Source organism: Chionomys nivalis, chromosome 8 (genome assembly GCF_950005125.1).
Source record: "Chionomys nivalis chromosome 8, mChiNiv1.1, whole genome shotgun sequence".
NCBI classification, from domain to species: Eukaryota; Metazoa; Chordata; class Mammalia; order Rodentia; family Cricetidae; genus Chionomys; species Chionomys nivalis.
Genome location: NC_080093.1, coordinates 29,654,341 through 29,673,389, shown reverse-complemented (window position 1 = coordinate 29,673,389; position 19,049 = coordinate 29,654,341). Strand labels below are relative to the sequence as shown.

Genomic DNA, 19,049 nt, shown 5'->3' with positions numbered 1-19,049 from the left:
CAGCGTGTTTTTGTTCTCATTGCTTAGTCCTGCATCTGTATCTATATATCAGCTCTAGAGAGGATACACCGCGCCTTGGAAGCAGGGTCAGGGAGAGTCTGTCTCTGTTACAAAGCTTTAATTTGGGGTTATGGGTCCACATCCTCAAGCACTGACCCTTCTGCTAATTTCTTCCTCCATTTCTGGGGTTCCTTGTAGGAAGCAGGGTAGTAGTTTTCTCCAGAGAACAGCAAGTAGAAGCCCCTCTGTCCTCACAGATGCAGTAACTATTAAGTAATAGAAAATTTTATTGGAAAACCTGTGGTCTTTCAAACAGCAGACTCCTTGGACTTTCACTTTCTGCCTCTCTGTCCCCTCTGTAGACATCCTGGGCAGTGGGCTGGGATTAACCCAGGGCCACCCCAGTCTGGTATGTGGCCTGACCTTATGTTCCTAGAGAGGCTTCTTATAGCAGTCTGGCTACACAAAGATACCAGAGTGTCCTCTGGTCTCCACAGGAAGCCTGGCTGTGGTTTGAAGAAGCAGACATCGTCACACTGTAGAATGGAACAGTTACAGAGAAAGGGTTGTTCGGAAGTCAGGGTTGGGCTGTGGGAGCTGACTTTTAACAAACAGATATATTTGGTTTTTCAAGACAGGATTCTCTGTGTAGTTCTGGCTGTCCTGGAGTTCTATCTGTAGACCAGACTGGCTTTCAACTCAAGAGATCCGCTTGCCTCTGCCTCCCGGGTGCTGGGATCAAAGGTGTGCACTACCACCATCTGACTTGACTTTATACTTTTCATTATAGGAGTCTAGATTCTTTTTCATCTTGGCTTTTAACCATTTTTTAATAATAATGAAATATTGAGTGATGGAACTATTAAGCTAAATAATTATAGTTGGATGACAGTGGAATCGTAAGTCCCACTAGACACAAACCCCCTAGCCTTCTAACCTGCTTCCCTCTGCTCCGTCACCCAAGTGTCATGACTTCCTTAGCCCTGGGCTGCAGGTACTCAGTGCGCGTATCCCCTCAGATGGCAAACCGGATTGTGGACTCTGCCAGGAGCATCCTCAACAAATTCATACCCGACATCTATATTTACACAGATCACATGAAAGGCGTTAACTCTGGCAAGTGAGTGCATTTAAAAGAGGTTTCCAATGGAGAAGGCTGCACCACTCCTTTCTGGTTTTTATTTATTTTTTTCACTTCTTATTTTATTGGTTTAAATCTTAAGTTTTCAAGTTTCTCTCCCGAAAATAAAAACATTGGATTCTACAATTATCTACTTGGGTTAAGAAGTCGCTTTTCTTCTAAGGGGCAGCCCCTCACAGCTGTCTGAGGTGAAGAAGGGGGATGAGTGTGAGTGAGCAGTCTGGCTTTCACACAGCCCAGTGGAAAGTGATGGTGTCAGAGGTTAGGGCTGGAAGGATGTGTACACAGAGCTGGCCTTCCCCCTGGGGGTGGAAAGGTCATTGACACTTCCATACCTTTTGTTACTCAACCACCAGAACATTCTTCATTTACACATTGAGTGTAATGATGTATCCCAGGGTAACTGTAAACATTGTATTTAAAGAGAGTGTATGTGTTCTAGCAATGTGTCTAGCACTCAGTGCATACGATAGAAATGGTAACTCCTAACGTTGGCCTTTTCTTCCTGCCTTCTACCTTAGCTGTAGGTCTGGAATCGATGGGTCAGTTCTGTTTTGGAAGGCATTGGGAGGGCTGGGGAAGGATAGTGGTAGCGAAGCTGGGTGTTCCAGGATAGTCTGTTCTCAGATCTCTCGCTTTACTGGAGTGGGCAGGAGGGAAACAGTGCAGGCCTGGAGGCCGTGCTGCCTGCCACCAACTATAGCATAGTGCTTTCTAGTGTCATTGACCCACCTGACCTGAGTGTTGGTTTCTGTGAGTAGCGGCCATACATATAGATCAGGGTATGGATATGATGTTCATTAGCTTCAAAGTCCATTAGAAAGTTATGTATAAAAGCAATATGTGACTTTCATTTATGTTTAGTCTTTTAAGTCCCAAGTTACTGGTCATAAATCATCGTTAAATCATGTCTGGATTGCCCCAATCTGATCAAGTGATGGAGCCTCACAAGGAAGAAGGGTCATTACAATGTGTTGTTCAAGGCCTGGAGCCCTGGGAGCCAGTACCTCTTAGTAACATCTGTTAGTACTTAGACCGTCATGCACATTAGCCCAGTGTGGTACATTTTGACTTACCCAGTCATTACTTTAAAAAAAAAAAAAGAGAGAGAGAGAGGAAGTAATAAGTGATTTTTTTCTGTGTTGGGAAGCTGGGCTTTGCAGACTGCCAGTGTGCTCCTCAGTGATGCCGTGTGCGCACTGCCTCCATGCTAGATGTGCAGTTGTGCCTTGTGACTCAAAGGCGTCTTGTATGTCGCACTAGAATTTTATACGTGTCTCTAGTAATGAGTGATGTTTGTTAAATATGAGTCAGATGCTCTGGAAACTTGGCTTTGGTAGGTGGTACAAACCTCCGACTAAATAGATAATTGTTTTCAAGAAGTTAGAAACTGGGCAATAGAATTCTTCCACGTAGGAAGTCACTATCGAGCGTGTAGAGCATCATTAGCCAGCTTTGGTGGTGCATGTCTATAATCCTAGTCCTCCTTGCAGGCTGAGACAGTAAGCTTGTGAGTTTGAGGCCAGCTGGGGGCTACATAGTGAAATACTGTCTCTAAAAAGAAAAATGAAATAGACATTATTATCCTTCTAGTTTTTCTGGAATCATTTTGGCCAGTGTTCTGGATATAGAAAACATTTTGAGAACAGCGTTGAACAGTGTTAAAAGAGACAGCATTGTTGCAGTTGTGTATGGACTGCGCCATTGAGAAAGCTTTTTGAGGGGTGTATTTACTTTGCAATGGACAAAGTTCATTTGAGCATCAAATCTGGCAGTTTTGTGGAGAGGTGCTTCTTTTTCTTTTTTACGGACTGGTTATTTATTTATTTTCCTTTCTTCTGGCTAAATTGGTTGTCATTGTTTTGTGAGGACAGGATCTTAGGTGCTTACCCAGCATACTTCCAGTTCCTGGCTGTGGAAGCTTCCCTCAGGTGCTTGCTTGTTGGATGCATGAGTAAGTCAGCTGTGGTCCTGGACAAGACGATTAGGTTTTAGCTGTTATATTGTAGAAACCATGGCAGAGACCACAATGCCAGCTCATTGACTATAGTTAGTTAAATTCTCATTTTAGTGCTGTCTCCAGACAGAAGTGCAAAGGTGGAACTCCTTTGCCTTTCTGGTTTCATGCTTATCATTATGGAAACATGTAGTGTTTCTCAGGCTTGAAGGCAGATGGTTGTAAGTTCTGAGTGGGCTCTGTGGTTCAGGGAATGGACAGTGGAGAACTCCTAACTCTGGAATCTGTGGGCTGCATTTGAGACTCACCTTTGTCACTTTTGAACAGAGTGGACCTGGTTCAGGCAGCTTATTCCCAGCGTATTCTCTCTCATTCGTGAAATGAAGGCAGTGGTAACTTCTCAACAAGACTGAAATAGCCCTGGTGCATGCTCAGTACCTAGAAGCCTGTTGACATCATATTCTGTGATCGTTATAAACACATTGAGAGTCTTTGCAAAGGGCAGGGAGGGAGAAAGTACGAGATTAGAAGACTAACTGGAAATGCAAACTTGTCTCTTGCCTTGGTTCTGCTTTGTGCGCCTCAGTAGTCTTATTTCTTTAATGAAGAAGGCATACCCGTCGCTGTATGCTGTCATGTGTGCCTTTACTTACTCAGTGTCTGCCTTTGAATCACTAGGTCTCCAGGCTTTGGATTGTCACTGGTGGCAGAGACTACCAACGGTACCTTCCTGAGCGCTGAACTGGCCTCTAATCCCCAGGGCCAGGGAGCCGCAGTTCTTCCTGAGGACCTCGGCAGGAACTGTGCGAAGCTGCTGCTTGAAGAAATCTACAGGGTATGCCCCTGCCTCTACAGATGCGGGGAAAGGAGCAATCTGAAGAAGGGAGCGGGTGTCTTTATAGCCTCCTTTATTCCTTCTAAGCACGTACACTAGCGAGCTAACCTGTGCTTGTGCATTAGGTGTTTAGAATGCACTAGTTCGAGGGGTTCATTGAATTAGTCCATGAGCAGAGATCTGTTGGGACATAGAACAAATAGGTTTTAATGGAGACAGGAGAGAAATGGAGCAGTCAGAAAAGGGAGTGAAGTTCAGTAGGACACAGAAGCAGGTGAAGTGAGATGGAGACCGGCACACTGTCTTCTCATTCTCTCTCTCCCTCTCTCTATCCTCATCTGTTTTTATTTTATGTGCATGAGTGTCCTGCCTGTATGTATATATGTGTACCACATGTATACCTGTGCCTGCAGAGGCCAGAAGAGGTTGTCAGATCCCCTGTAACACACGACTCTGAGCCACTGTGTGGGTATTGTGGTTAATCTTGGTTCTCTGAAAGAGAAGCAAGTGTTCTTAACCATCATGCCACCTCTTTAGCCCTGGGGGTATTCTCTTTTTATGCTCCCCCCTTCCCCTGCGCATGCACCAAACATTCTTATGGACTCACCTTCAGATTTATCGAGGTAGAAATATGGATTTGTACGTGGATAATTTGCAGTATTTCTAGAGTACTGAAGACCATCTAGAGAAGACCCAGGCTGTCACAGCATGGAGGAGGCTGTGTGAGAACTGGGCAGTGGGAAAGAGAGACTTCAGCCAGTTACCATTTTGCATCTGCAGTTCTCCGGGTAGATGCAGCGCAGGTTGACTGCATTCTTCGTGGCCACAAACTGTTGATCACAGGCACAATCATAAGTGAGCACACATTTCACTCTGCCATGTCTGAGGTGACTGAAAGTAAAGAGAAGGTTGTGGGGGAAGAGAAGATGCTGGAAAAGGAAAATAGGTTTCTAAGGGAGCACGTTATAGGTACAGTCCCCAGAATGACCACACAGTAGGGGATTGTTTAACATTGCAGTTGCTCACCTGAGCCAGCCTGACAGTAGTCATGTAACAGAGTGTCGGCATTCTCACGGTGGCGTCAGGGAGACTGAACTGTTTCAGAATTAAGTAAGCACTGGTCCTTAGTGGCCGTTTCTAACCCAGTTAAAGCTGGGAGAGTCTCCTGATGTGCCTGAAGAGCATGGCACAGCCTTGTGCTTGCTGCTGGGAGCAGGGGAGTCAGAAAGTGAGGGCCTCCCCAAGACATGGCCTGTCAGGAATCTTGTGTAGCCAGGTCTGGTGCATTGTTTTTTGTTTTTGTTTTGTTTTGTTTTGCCATATCAGCTCATTTTTGATGACAGATTTAGCACTGGTTTTGAAAGACAAGTGATGATTAGATGTTTGTGGGTAAGTAATGGAGCCCTCGATTCACCAGTTACTCAATCATGGTTTCATTAAATGTTCTGTCTGTATGTTGGGTTGGGTAAAGGTATGGTGATAGCTGTCTGTCTCTAAAGTACTTGTTGGCTTGTATAGGTCTTCATTTCCTGACCTCGTGGCTGATTTGTCCTCTTTGACTGTGGGGACACTCTGTTCCTTTCTAGTAGACCGTGGGAGAATGAAAACCCTTGTGTTCCAGAGAAGCTCAGCAGGTGCCCATGGGCACAGCTGGAGTTTGGGTTTCATGTCTCATTAATGCAGACTCGAGCCCTGGGATGAAACATGGCTGGCCAGTTCCAGGAGGAAAACATACATCCTGGGTTAGTTAGGTATTGGTTCTTACCTTTTACTGAAATCTTTTAAAAGCCATTATTGTTCCTCAGCCAGATTTGTTTTAGTCACAAAGAAAACTTTGTGTGACTGTCTCTAGTCTTTAGTAAAAGGATGAAAATACTGCTTTTTTGACCAATTCTCTGTACGTCTGTGATGTGGCATATAAGTGATAAAAACCCTCCCATCTGAAGATGCTCTTTTTTTTTTTTTAAATCAGAATTGTGAGTCTCTGACCCAGCTCCTTTTGCCTGTGGGTTACCATGCCCTGCTGGTTCTGTCCTGTTCTGTCCACTGCCCTGCTTTCTTTCCGCCTCACCTCACTTCGCACTCCCATGGGCGGTCTTTCCCACATCCTCCTCAGCCTCCCTGAGTCTGTGTTTCTCCCTCCAAACTTGGGCTTGGTCTCTTTCTGTCTGTGAGCAGAGCCCCTACTCTGACTGCTTACCTTCCCGGAATACAATGGTATTTGTGAGCAGTTAGAAAAGCCCCACCTCAGGTACTGCTCACCTCTCTTTATCCTGAGAGTACATGTGTCTCTGTAGAGCCTGGCCGCTTCCCATTGGCTGTGAGCCATTCCACCATGCTGCTCTTCTCTTCTTTCCCAGGCCTGCCTATCCCTCCAGGCCATTTCAAATGCCTGCTTCTGTTGTTGGGCAAGTAACACCCGTGTCTGTGACCTCACATCTTGTAGCCCGCCACCACCCCTCCTTCCATGGTATCCTGTACATGGACCTTGACATATTTACTGTATTAAGATCTCTTCAGTACCTAATCCAAGTCAGCTGAGGATGGTGCAATAGCAGCTCGGTCTAGGAAGCAGGCGGAAGAGAAAAGTTTAATTTTAGTCAGGCTCAGGAAAATGGAACAAGAGCCGTGAACCAATTAGTTCTGTTCATCAGATTTCCTGTTTTGCATGGAAAAGGAGCTATTGTCCTAAAAGTTCGCTGAATGAAATGAAAAATGATTCTTGTTCTTTATTAACTTGAGCAAGATGGGTTTTCAAAAGGCCAACTACCTACGAGTGTTTGAACTTTAGTCCACTATTCTGGAACCTCTGGTATTCTGAGTGTCTCTGTTCCTCTTTCTCTACCTGTTGGGTCCCCTTTTCTGGTTTGTACTATGATTAATCATTAGAGTGTTTGTGTTTACAGGGTGGATGTGTGGACTCGACCAACCAAAGTCTAGTTCTGCTGCTCATGACCCTTGGACAGCAGGACGTTTCCAAAGTGCTGCTGGGACCACTCTCTCCCTACACGTAAGCTCTTTTCATTTGGCCTCATTGTTCTGTTCAGTTTGATTTTCTGACCAACAGAATGACAAGGTGTACAGTGTGTAGCCTGTGACCACAGCAGTGTGCCTGCTTGTGTTGATCTTTAACCAGCCACACTTGTGACTGCTTGCCCGCTGGTGTCTATTTAGTCACACATGGGTTTGGGCCTTCCCTTCTTCCGTGACAGCTATATCAGATATATATTGGGCAGGTCTTGTGTCTATGCTTGATGTTTTGTTAATATTCTCGAGACAAACTTTTATGTAGCTTGAAGTTTTTCCAGTCCCATCTTTCCGATAGCGTTCTTACTGTGGCAAATGGGCTATTTTTCCAGTGATATAACATATTAGCTGGCTGGGAGAGATAAATTCGTAGGAATGTTACCAAACCAGTTGGGAAGTTACAGAGGTGAGTTCAGGTAGTATCAGGTGGATATTAGCAGAAATTAACTGCTAAGGTATAAAAATTTGCACACTCCGAGAATAGTAGCTAGCCAGAAGACTCAACTTACAGAGCTCAAAGCGAAAGAAGCATTTCTAGTCAGGAATAAATTATCAAGTTTAGAAACAGGCTGTGTGTGTGTGTGTGTGTGTGTGTGTGTGTGTGTGTGTGTGTGTGTGTGTGTGTACATGCTTACAGACTTAAAGATAGCTGTGTGTTCAGCTAGGGTGGTAAATTGGGGGGGTGCAGGTAGATCTGAGACTGAACTGTCCTTTTTCGGTTATCATGGTACCGATGCTGTATATCTGAAAGGTACAGTACTGTGATAACTGAAGAATGGTGGTGCCATCACGTTGGGGGCAGGGCTTTGGGAACTGGAAGCTTGAAAGAGATTCTTTTACTTTTCGAGTTGGCAGTGTAAGTTTTTTGGAACAGAAGATGAGAGAGAATACACTGTTTTAGCAGCAGGGGAGACTGGTGAGCAGGGCCTGAAAAGCCACATTGATAATGTGTGTAAAGTGTTTCACAGGCCAGTAAACCTAGAGTTGAGCAATCTGAGTGGCATGCTAACTCTAGTAGTTAGCATTGCTAAAAAAGAATGGCGCTGGAGCATTCAGAGGTGGGATAGGAGGCGAGCACAGCACCCCTGGTGCAGGATTCGCCTCCCATCAGGGCTGCCTGAAGCAGCTGGTGGTTGTGTGGGCATCCTGGGGCCGTCAGCTTCTTAGCTGGCCAGTGCTGTGCTCAGCTTCTGCCCCAGGGCAGTGGAGGCCTTGTGGCTCTCCTGGAGACAGCAAGAGGCACTGTCTCAATGTGGTCCAGGGCTTGGGCCTTGGCAGAACATCGTGTGAACATGGAATATATGTTTTTATCTTTTTGTTTTATTGCAGGTTTTTTAAGAAGTTGTTTCTGGGGAGTGATTTGGTTTGGTTCTGGGGTCTTGTGTAATCTTTTAATGTCTGCAGCCTCCCTGGAGACAGCTAGGATGTGACTGTTCCCTCCTCACTATGTCCTTCACCACATAATCCTCCAGATTACCTTCCTTCTTCCAGAAACCTAAAATTACTGCAGCTCCTGGGAAAACAGTAGTCTGCTCTGAGTGGAGATTTAAAAGAGTAGACCAGATGGGAGCGTTCTGTGCCTGAAGATTTGGGCCTGAGACTTAGCCACATGCTCCTCCCAGGGGCTTTTCACAGGGTGGGAAAGTGCTCCACAAACTCTGCCCCCACACGCATACCCCACCTGTCCCAAGCACTTAAGGTGTAAGCAAGCACAGACGAAGGAAAGGGAGTTATGTTAAGAAAAGACATTCTGTGCTTGGGACCCTTTTGTCCTTAATATTGTGGGAATTCCAGCATCTCAGAAAGATGAAGGTGAGTATGGGCCCTTACAGGCATAATTGCCTGTATCTGTTAATGGGACAGGCTCCATGACTCATCGTGGGGATGAGGAGTACCATGTGCATTTTATTGTGCCATTAAAGTTATAGTAATACAGTTTTTGAACCTCGCTTTCCTCAAGGAAAGCAGAAAGAAGAGAATTCGTTTAGGAAAAAAAAAATGTGTATTTCTTCTGGCAGTTTGTGTGTGTTGATTCACACTAGTAGTGTCTTAAGTGACATCTTTTTTTTCTTGAGAAATATTGATTTTATTGAGCTATACATTTTTCTCTGCTCCCCTCCCTTCCTCTGCCCTCCCCTTCAACCCTCTGCCATGGCTCCCCATGCTCCCAGTTTACTCAGGAGATTTTCTTTTTCTATTTCACATGTAGATTAGAGCCATGTATGTCTCTCTGAGGGTCCTCATTGTTGTCTAGGTTCTCTGGGATTGTGTTTTGTGGGCTGGTTTTCTTTGCTTTATGTTTAAAAACCACCTATGAGTGAGTACATGTGATAATTGTCTTTCTGGTTCTGGGTTACTGTTTTCTAGCTCCATCCATTTGCCTGCAAAATTCAAGACGTCGTTATTTTTTTCTGGTGTGTAGTACTCCATTGTGTAAATGTGCCACATTTTCCTTATCCATTCTTTGGTTGAAGGGCATTTAGGTTGTTACCAGATTCTGGCTGTGACAAACAATGCTGCTATAGTTGAGCACATGTCCTTGTGGCACAATTGAGCATCCTTTGGATATATACCCAAAAGTATTATTACTGGGTCTTGCAGAAGGTTGTCTCCTAATTTTCTGAGAAATCACCACATTGACATCCAAATGGGCTGTACCAGCTTGCATTCTCACCAGCTATGCAGAAGTGTTCCCTTTACCCCACAACCTCTCCAGCATAAGTTGTCATCAGTGTTTTTGATGTTGGCCATTCTTACAGGTATAAGATGGAATCTCAGAGTTGTTTTGATTTGCCTTTCTCTGATGGCTAAGGATATTGAGCATTTCCTTAAGTGTCTTTCAGCCATTTTAGATTCCTCTGTTGAGAGTTTTCTGAGCACCAGGACTAAGAATGTTTTCTCTCTGTGTTCAGGCTCTTGTTGTGAAGTCAGGGGAGCTGTGTCCCTCCCTGCCCTGTTCTCCCTATTGCTAGAGGAGGTTGCTATTTCCATCCCTCTGTACTATTTGAGAAAATAGTCTACATGTTTGAAAAGTCTAGATGTTTGAACTCTTTGAGGCCAGTTTTTCTCAGAATAAATATTATTGGATATAATAGACTTGTGAAGGAAATCTCTTTTGAATTTGAATATTGCTGGCTTCCAGTTGGTGACAGTATTTCTACCCTGTACCCACAAGCTTAGTTTATAGTTTAGGGAGAAATTATACTTTATCTAGAAGTTGAAGTAACATCAACAAATATATATATATATATATATATATATATATATATATATATATATATATATATATAATCAATCATCAGGTGTCTTAGAACACTCAGAAGTCGAGACAGAAGGTCAGAGCTGGGCATCGGCAGTCTGTGCATAGGCCTTGGAGTCCGGACTTAAGTTCTGTCTGTGCCACACAGCCCCCCAGGGAGGCCGATGTTGAGCATCTCCCAACCTCTGTCAATAACGTGGATGGTCGGGTGTTAGCAGCATTCATGGCACCACCTGAGGAGCTCATCCTGCCTGGACCCCCCTTGTCTTATCCAGTTCATTCCCCCATCATGGCATTTTGGACACCAGGAGGTAAAATCAGCTGTCCATTAGCTACCAAGCTGTCTCTAAATCTTTTACTTTTAAGATTGCAACTGACTCCTAGTCATACTCATTCACAAACTGCGTTCTTATTTATTCCTCCCCAGAATCGTGCAGGTAATGTTTGCTTAACAGACGTAGTGTTTACTGTGATCAGAGCACTTGTTTGATTGGTTTTTATTTTTATTCTTTTCTGTTTCTGGTACTAGAGAGCAAACCCGGTACTATATGCTGTAGAGCCAAGCAAGTGTTCTGCCCCTCAGTCAGAGAGCCTCAACCTCCTGATAATTTATTTATTTATTTATTTATTTATTTATTTATTTATTTATTATGTATACAGTATTCTGTCTGTGTGTCTGCTTGCAGCCAGAATAGGGCATCAGATCTCATTACAGATGGTTGTGAGCCACCATGTAGTTGCTGGGAATTGAACTCAGGACCTTTGGAAGAGCAGGCAGTGCTCTTAACCGCTGAGCCATCTCTCTAGACCCCGATAATTTTTTAAAAACTACTTCTTCCTTTATTTTTTTGAGATTGTAGTAGAATTACATCATTTCCCTTTCCTGCCTCCAAACCCTCCCATATACCCTTCTTTGCTCTCTTTATTCATGGCCTCTTTTTTCATGAATTGTTACATACATAAATGCATACATACTATTCCTAAATACATAAATGTACTCTGTTCAGTCTGTATAATGTTACTTGTATATCTGTCTTCAGGGCTGACCATTGGTATTGGTATTGGATGCACCCTTCCCTGGGGAAGACTATTTCTCCTGTTCTCAGTGTTCCGTAGTTGCCTCTAGTCTTTGTACAGGGCTGAGGCCTTAGGGGCCTCCCCACGCTCTTCCACTTTACTGTGTCTGTTCTTCTCCTTGTCCAGGTCATGCTTAGGCAGCCATGTTGGTGAGACTATGGGTGTAGCTTCCGACATTTCTAGAAGATAGAATCTCCTTTGGCTTTTAAAATCTTTACGCTCCCAACCCCCCTCTAAAACATTTCCCAAGCGTTGGGTACTAGAATTTTAGTCATATCTATCAGCTGGGACTGGGCTACACAACTCTGCGCTTTGATTTGTCACGGTTTTCTGTAATGGTCTCCATCTGCTGCAAAGAGAAATTTCCTTGATATGTGAGGACTATACTTATCTCTGAGTATAGGACAAATATTTAGAATGTAGTTAGAAAAGTGGTGGTTATCGGTTCTTCTCCAAGACCCACAACTTCATTAGCCCTGGATAGTTGAGTGGGTTTCCAGAACCAGGCATGGTTTCTCTTGTATTAGACAGAAAGATGTCCTTTTACATCTTTTAACTCTTGTAGTTTTCAGCCTAACCCTGTGTGAGTGACAAGGAAGGTGCCGTTGTGAGCATCATCTTAGATGATAAGACATGTCACTTGCCGAGGTCACACAGAAAGCAAGTGGGGTTCTGACTGGGACAGTTCTATTGGGGGTACTGTTTCTCTTACCACTGTTAGCTCATGTAAGCTGGGATCCCGTCCACTGTCTCCAGCTTTTGCCACACCTTAGACCATGCCCCTTTAAACTGTAATAATGACTTCTTTCCTTTAGGTATGGGAGTGCTGAGGTGCAAAAGCCTTTTTAAACCTCAGCTGCTCAGGGCTTCTTGCGCATGGGGCTAAGCACACCTGTGTGACAGTCTCCTGATTATTGGCTTTGCTGCTTGCTGGGAGCCCCTGCAACGTCCTGTCATACTTCTTAAATCTCAGCCTTAGGATGTGTTTGCATTATGGTAATATAAAATGGCACCTGCTTGTGCAGAGTGGTTGGCTAAACTCAGCCTGGGTTCCTGTGTGCCAGCAGTGCAGCCAGCCTGGTTCTGTGTCCTGTTACCTCTATCCGAGTTTAATAACGTCATTCTCTGAGTAGAGCTTAAATGTTGTTGGCATCAAACACACCACAAAAGCTTCTGTGTACTGACTGCAGGGGACCATGGGAAGCAGTCTTTCCTCCTCTCAGATCTTGTCCCTCAGACTCTAGGGAGAACCCTTATATCTAACATGTCGCTGAAGCTAACTCTAACTCCCTTCCAGGTTTGAGAAACCTGCTGGATTGGTGGAGCAGGAAGCAGGATTTTCTGTTGAGTGAGTCTCTAGCGAGTGGCCAACCTGTCGCTGCTCCCTCTCCTTGCTCTTCCCAGGACACTTGGAGGGGCTGTGTCTGAACCTGTCCTGTCCTGCTTGTTGGGATTCTCTGGGCAGATGGTCCTTACCTGTTGACAGTGGCAGTGGGAACAACCAACCTTTGGAAATCTACAGAGACAATTATCTGTTTCCAGAATTCTCTGAAACCTGCTTGTCAGATAGACTGGAGTCTTTCATAGAAAAGTCTTGTTTGTTTTGACACTGAATCACTTAGTTCTGGGGGAGAAAATAACATTGCAAGTCATAGATCCCGTTGTCCAGTGAAGAATTAAGATTCTTCATTTAAAAGTTGTCTAAAACTACAATTGCCCGGATTGCCTGACCTATAAGAAAAGCTGCTCCTTGCTCTAAGGTCAGTTTTCCCTTTGTTAAGGAAGTTGTTTGGATTTAATACCATCCCTGGTTATTTTTCAACTTCATTTTTGCTTTTGAATACCCCAGCTACAGAAGCTGTGGAGAGGAGGCTGGAGATGAGAGAAGGCCATTCTTATATATACCTCAACCCCATCCGGTGTAGCCTTCCTCAGACAGCTTCAACAGTTGGCAGAAGACCATGTAGAAAGCCCAAACAGCCTTTGCTTTTCTCAACTGTTCCAGAAGCTACAAATCCCTCAGGGCTGCACACACACAGGCCCACACACTCAGTTCTGCATCCCGCCCACCCCCAAGACACCAAACAAGCTGAAGTCCTCAGGAGTTCTGCCAGCTTGTGAGGGCGTCTGGTTTTTTGAGCACAGCTGAATGATTCAGAGTGAAGTAGCTGGGAGAGACCCAGAGGGATGCTTGCCTCAGACCCGTGTTGGTATACCACAGCAGTGAGGGACAAGTTTCCCCTCGGCATGCAGAGGAGGAGGGAGGGCCTGCTGTTTGCCATGCTGTTGCCAGCTGGAAGTTTGGCCACAGATGGGGCTTATTTATCTGTGGGGGTCATGTCTTTGTCTTCTTTTTCCTCTAAGAGAGGAAGGTGGTGCGATGGATAGAGAAAGGGGATGGAAAAAGAAAAAACGGAAAATGTTTCCTATGGTCAGTAAGACCAGAAAGCCAGCAGGGGGAGAACTGACTTCCTTTAATGACCAAGAATGTTGAGGTCATTTCTTAGTTACTCCTACCTAACTCCTCAGTTCTCTTTGGTACTTCGTTATTCAGTCCCTTCAGTAGCACAGAGAGCGTCATGTGTGCATCGTAGATGACGTGTGCAGGGTCGGCACAGTTGTAACAATAACCTAAGAAGTTTGTAAGCAGGGACACTGAAGTCCACATGGAGGGAAAAATCACACAGATGGGCGTTACTGCTGAGAAAGGCTCCGTGGAAGAGATACCAGTGGGCTTGGATTATGAAGATGAAGCCTGTGTCTTTAGATGGAGGGACAGCAAAGTAGATTTCACCAGGTAGCTTAGTGACCGGTTCCTTTCTTGTGACATGCCAGGTAGCTCAGATGGGGTGAGTTGTTCAGCCACCCTCTAGTCTCTTGGTATCTTTCCCCTGCTGTGATGGGATCAGAAGCAGGGGAGGCTCATTACTCACCGCAGCAGGCTTTATCCTTACTTTCGTATATAATTGACAAGGACTAAGACCCATGATCAGTATATTTTTTTAAAATCTCATAAATTTGTATTTATTTAAACAGCCATATCTTAGTATAATTTACATGGCCATACAGCCTACCCATTTACAGTGTACAGTTTAATAGTTTTTAGTATGCTCATAGAGTTGAATAACCACAGTCTACTTTTAGAACATTTTTATCACCCGGAAAGAAACCCTGTACACATTTGTGGTCTCTGCCCACTCTTCCAGCTCTCTGCCTCAGTAATGGAGGTTTGTTGTTGTTGTTTTGCTTTCTCAAGACAGTGTTTTTCTGTTTAGCCCTTGCTGTCCTGGATCTCTGTAGACCAGGGTGGCCTCAAACTCATATAGATAACCTACCGCTGCCTCCCAAGTTCTGGAATTAAAGACATGTACCACTAAACCCTGTAGAAATAGGGTTTTTATTTTGATCATTTCATAGAAAACAAGTCATATAACGTGTGGTACTTAGTGACCACCTTTGACTTAGCACGGCTTACAAATCTTGTCCATGTAGCATCTATGTAACATAGCACTTTATTTAGAAAGCTGGGTAACATCCCATTGAATTTGACACATTTATTCTCTCATCAGTGGGTGGCCATTTGGGTTGTTCTGCTTTCTGCTCTTATGAACAGTGCTGTTACAGATGTTTGTGTGTGACTGTTCACTCTCTCAGGCGTGTGTCTAGGTGGTGGGTCATACCTAACTCCTGCTTCACTTTGAGGGGCAGTGGTCTTTACATTGCTCTCAGAGCCTGTGAAGTACTTTGTTCCCGCTCCACCACGCTTGTGACCGTGTGGCTTTCTTAGTGCTGCCGTCCAGCTGAGCATGAGGTGGTTTCTTCTAGCGGTTTTGCCTTTTCATTCCCCGAATGGCAGGAGATCCAGAGCCTCATTTCACGTGCTTGCTGCTTACTTTTCTTTAAGGGGATTCTACTTGGATCTTTTGCCTGTCGTTTTAATTGCTTTCCTCAATTGTAGTAATTCTTTATATTTTCTCTTACTGTTGTGATTTTGGTGTTTCTGGTTCAGCGGTTGTTAAACTGCTCAGTATCTAACAGTAATGAAGTTTACCCTATAGTTTCAACTCTTATCGAGGCCTTTGAAGTGCTTGAGTTCATTTTTGTGTGTGATGGGAGGAAGAGGTAGGCCCAATTCTTTGCTTGTGAATAATTAGTTATTCCCATATTATTTGTGTAATTTTTTCCTGATCAAGCTGTTAACTTGGCCTTAAATTTCAGGGTTTGTTTCTTGACCCTCAGTTCTGTTCCACTGATGTGCACGTCCAGAATCAGTATTTTTTAAGTTCCTCGGGCAATCCATGTGCACTTAGAACTGTGTGGCTGCTAGGGAGTTTGGCTGGGTCAGGAAGCAGCACCCCACAGGCGGCGTCCCGGTGATGCTTTATTGCAGATGAACAGGTATTTCACTTAGCAGTGTTTCTTCAGCTTGCTTGATGACCCAGCAGGGATGCTTGGAGTAGTAGATTCCTGGCCCTTTGCTCTGACAGCGCAGAGTAAAGGAAGGAGGAGAGCATGCGTTTGCATGTGCTGTGAGTCTAGGCTTTTCCAGGAGGACACTTTTTCCAACTCCTAGGAGCCCCCTATGTATTGGTGAATGTTCCAGGTGAGCCAGGTCATACTGAGCTTAGTAGGGCTGCTGTTTGAGGTCCTGCAGCCCACCTGAAAAACTGCTGCCTCAGGTCCCCTTGACAGGAATGCTGTTCTTTCTCTTACAGGAATGGTAAGAAACAGCCTCATGAATTTTTGACAGTGTTCACTGTGAGCTCCTCCCTGGTGCCTTATTTTCCATTTGTCTCCTGCTAACTGTGCACAAATGCAGCTCTTCCCTCTGCTAGGCGAGGGCTCTTCCACAAGCCACATCTGCAGCCTCCCTTCTCCTCTATTGCTTTATTTAAAATTTTGTAACTGTTGTTAAAACTGAACTTATCTAGTGTGTGCCAGTAGATGATGGAAATTGTCACGGGGAAGCATTTCTTTGTTCATCCTTGCATTTGACTGCAGGAGCCCTAGTACCAGTGCCCGTAGCTAATAGAGACACTCGGGAGATATCGTTGAGACAGTGGAAGGCACTTCTGGAATTCAGTCTCAGAAATAGTCTCTGTTCATCTTTTTTACCCTATGAAGCTGTGACTCATGGAGGTAAATGTTGTACGGACCACTCAGAGTTACCTCCATATTTATGTCCCCTCTAACAAGCCTGTGGGACCAAGCGGCTGGGTGTCTACACTAACCTTTAGCCTCTGTTTCCAGCCAACTTAACCTTGCTGGGTCGTGTGTCTCTGCAGGCTGCTCTAGTCCTCTTGGGAAGCTGGCATTCTTTGAATATTATTTAAGCAGTTTTGATTAGATATTTTTAATTTCAGTCTTCTTAGTCTCAAAAATTAAAATCTTGGCTTTTAAGAGGGCAGAGTTTCTTTTAAAATGAATGTTTTCATTATTTTCTTTTAGGATAGAATTTTTGCGGCACTTGAAGAGCTTTTTCCAGGTTATGTTTAAAATTGAAACAAAGCCGTGTGGTGAAGAACTCAAGGGTGGGGACAAAGTGCTGATGACCTGCGTTGGTATTGGCTTCTCTAACCTCAGCAAGACTCTCAAGTGACACTGTCGCAACATAAGGCTCCGTTGTGTATGGATGAAGCAGAAGCTGCGAAGGACCAAAGGGACAAGTCCAGATATGACCATCCTGGACAGGACAGCCTCGTAACACTGAGGGCTGAATTACTAATTTACCACTGAAAATACTGATGTGCAGATAAAAGACATCTCTACCATGTGACCTCCAGCTGCTTCTCCAGTGACAGTGGCATTCCTTAGATGCCCACGCTGTGAGCCTCCCAACTCACCTGGAGGAGGGGCCCTCAGGAAGCAGTCATGCTGCCAGAACACTCCTGTGTCTTTGGACTGTGGTTTTATGCAGGATTAATGCTGCAGTGAGTGTGGAAGCCCTCTGTTGATCGCGACAAACCCTGAGAATGCTGGGAGCTGGGGCATTTGTTTATCTCTTGTCTTGTGAACAAGTTGTGTGGGCACATGCTGAACTTCATCTGGTACACTGTGTTTGCAAGGTTGGGATGGGGAGGACAGTTATGGGTGTCTTTAGAGGTTTTATGTGTCCCAGATATGGCATAAATTTTGTTTTTATTCTTCTAATATCACTAGAGTATAAATTATTTCCGTAAGAAAATTCAAAAGGATTTTTTGTTTGATGTTTATAATGCAAAAGCTTTAGACCTGGTTTAAGGCCATCACAAGCAGGGTCTGGGATTTTCCTACTTTAAGCTAATATTCCTGTTTCATGGAAGCCAGCAGAGTCCTAGCTGTCAAAGTCCTGGGTCAGAGACAGAACTTTATAGCATAACAGGCAGCATAAATATATTTCAACTGGTGTTTCTTACTGCCAAATCCTGCTGTAGAAGGAGGGGTTTAGGCAGGTGTGTGTGCAGTAAAATTTGCATCACAGGCAAGGAACACGGATGCTGAGGACTTTTCTTTTTCTTAGCAAGTCTGTTCTTTATTCCACTGAAAAGACCTTCACCCCTCAAGACTGCTTACTGCTTACTGCACAGTTTTGAGAAGGGACTTAGGCAGAGACCAATGAGAATGTGCAGGGGTCCCAGGACCATGGCAGATCCCCCACCCCCATCAGTAGATTCTGTATGTGGCATGTCCATGGTATGGGACCAGTGGTGCTCTCCCTCTTGGGACAGGCTTCAGTAGTCAGGGTGGCCTTGGCCTCGCTCTTCTTTCTCAGGATCCTTTCCTTTTCATTGAAAGGGCAATGTCCTTTGCTGCTGACTGAAGACGCAGAGCTGGAGATCGGACCTTGAGGAACACCACCAGGACATTCTGGGCGAGGCCCTGAGCCCAGAGTTGTACATGTTATAGTCGTGTTCTGTTGGTGCATAACGGTTTACAACAGTACTTGCTTGCCCTCCCAGAGTTGGTAGGTCAGCAGTGTGGCAGGCGCGGCTAGCGTCCCTACGGGATATCTCACAAGGTGGTTGTCAGGGTGTCAGCCCCTCAGGCTCTCATTTGAAGGCTCTGGAGAAAAGTGCAGATTTCAGGGTGTGGGACTGACGTCCATTTCTCCTCTGGCTGCTGCCAACACCTTGAACCTGTGAAGCTCTGCCAGCATTCCCTTTCTCTTGACCCCTCGTCTTTGAGCCTGCAAGGCTGTGTCAAATCCTTGATATTTAAGCTGCATCTGACTTTCTCTCAGGACACCAGCTGGAGAGAACGTTAGCTTGAAACAGTTTGTGGTCCAGCAGCCCCACCTGGGCACCCCTCGTGTCTATGGTTAGGCAGTCATGACACTCTGAATTAGTGTTTGGTCATCTTAGAATCGCGTCTACCATATATTGAGACCACTGTTTTAAATCAGACCTGCTCAACCAGAATAAAGTGGCCATGTTGCTTTGAACCTGCTGGGTTTGAACCCAATGGGGACCTCCTGTTTTTTCGTATGTGCTTTGGAAACGGTACTGTTACTCAGTATCAGGGAGCGGTTAGGAGCCCCGAGCAGATTGTCGCAGGCAGCAGAGAGGACATGTCTGCTTGTCTGTAAACACTGGAGTGTCTGAGTTCCAGCCCTCTGCGACAACTACTTCAGGAATTGGAATATCTGGGAGCAGGGGTGAATACAATACTGAAAAGAAAGGTCCAGACTTGCAGTGCCTCAGCTTCCAGAGTACGATGATCACAAGGCTGCATCCCCACAAACACAGGGTTTATTTAAACAGCCATTCTTGGTACT

The 19,049-nt window shown here is 44.9% G+C and overlaps 1 protein-coding gene across 1 annotated transcript in view; it reads left to right on the top strand.

Moving 5' to 3' along the window:
* Positions 1–18,677, top strand: part of Rcl1 (RNA terminal phosphate cyclase like 1) — a 45,240-nt gene extending 26,563 nt beyond the window's left edge. The window contains exons 6-9 of the mRNA XM_057778146.1: positions 995–1,120; positions 3,777–3,933; positions 6,840–6,943; positions 16,745–18,677. Of these exons, the coding sequence (XP_057634129.1) occupies positions 995–1,120; positions 3,777–3,933; positions 6,840–6,943; positions 16,745–16,895 (538 nt within the window). The 3' untranslated portion in view covers positions 16,896–18,677. The remainder of the gene's footprint in view (positions 1–994; positions 1,121–3,776; positions 3,934–6,839; positions 6,944–16,744) is intronic.
* Positions 18,678–19,049: the final 372 nt, after the last annotated feature.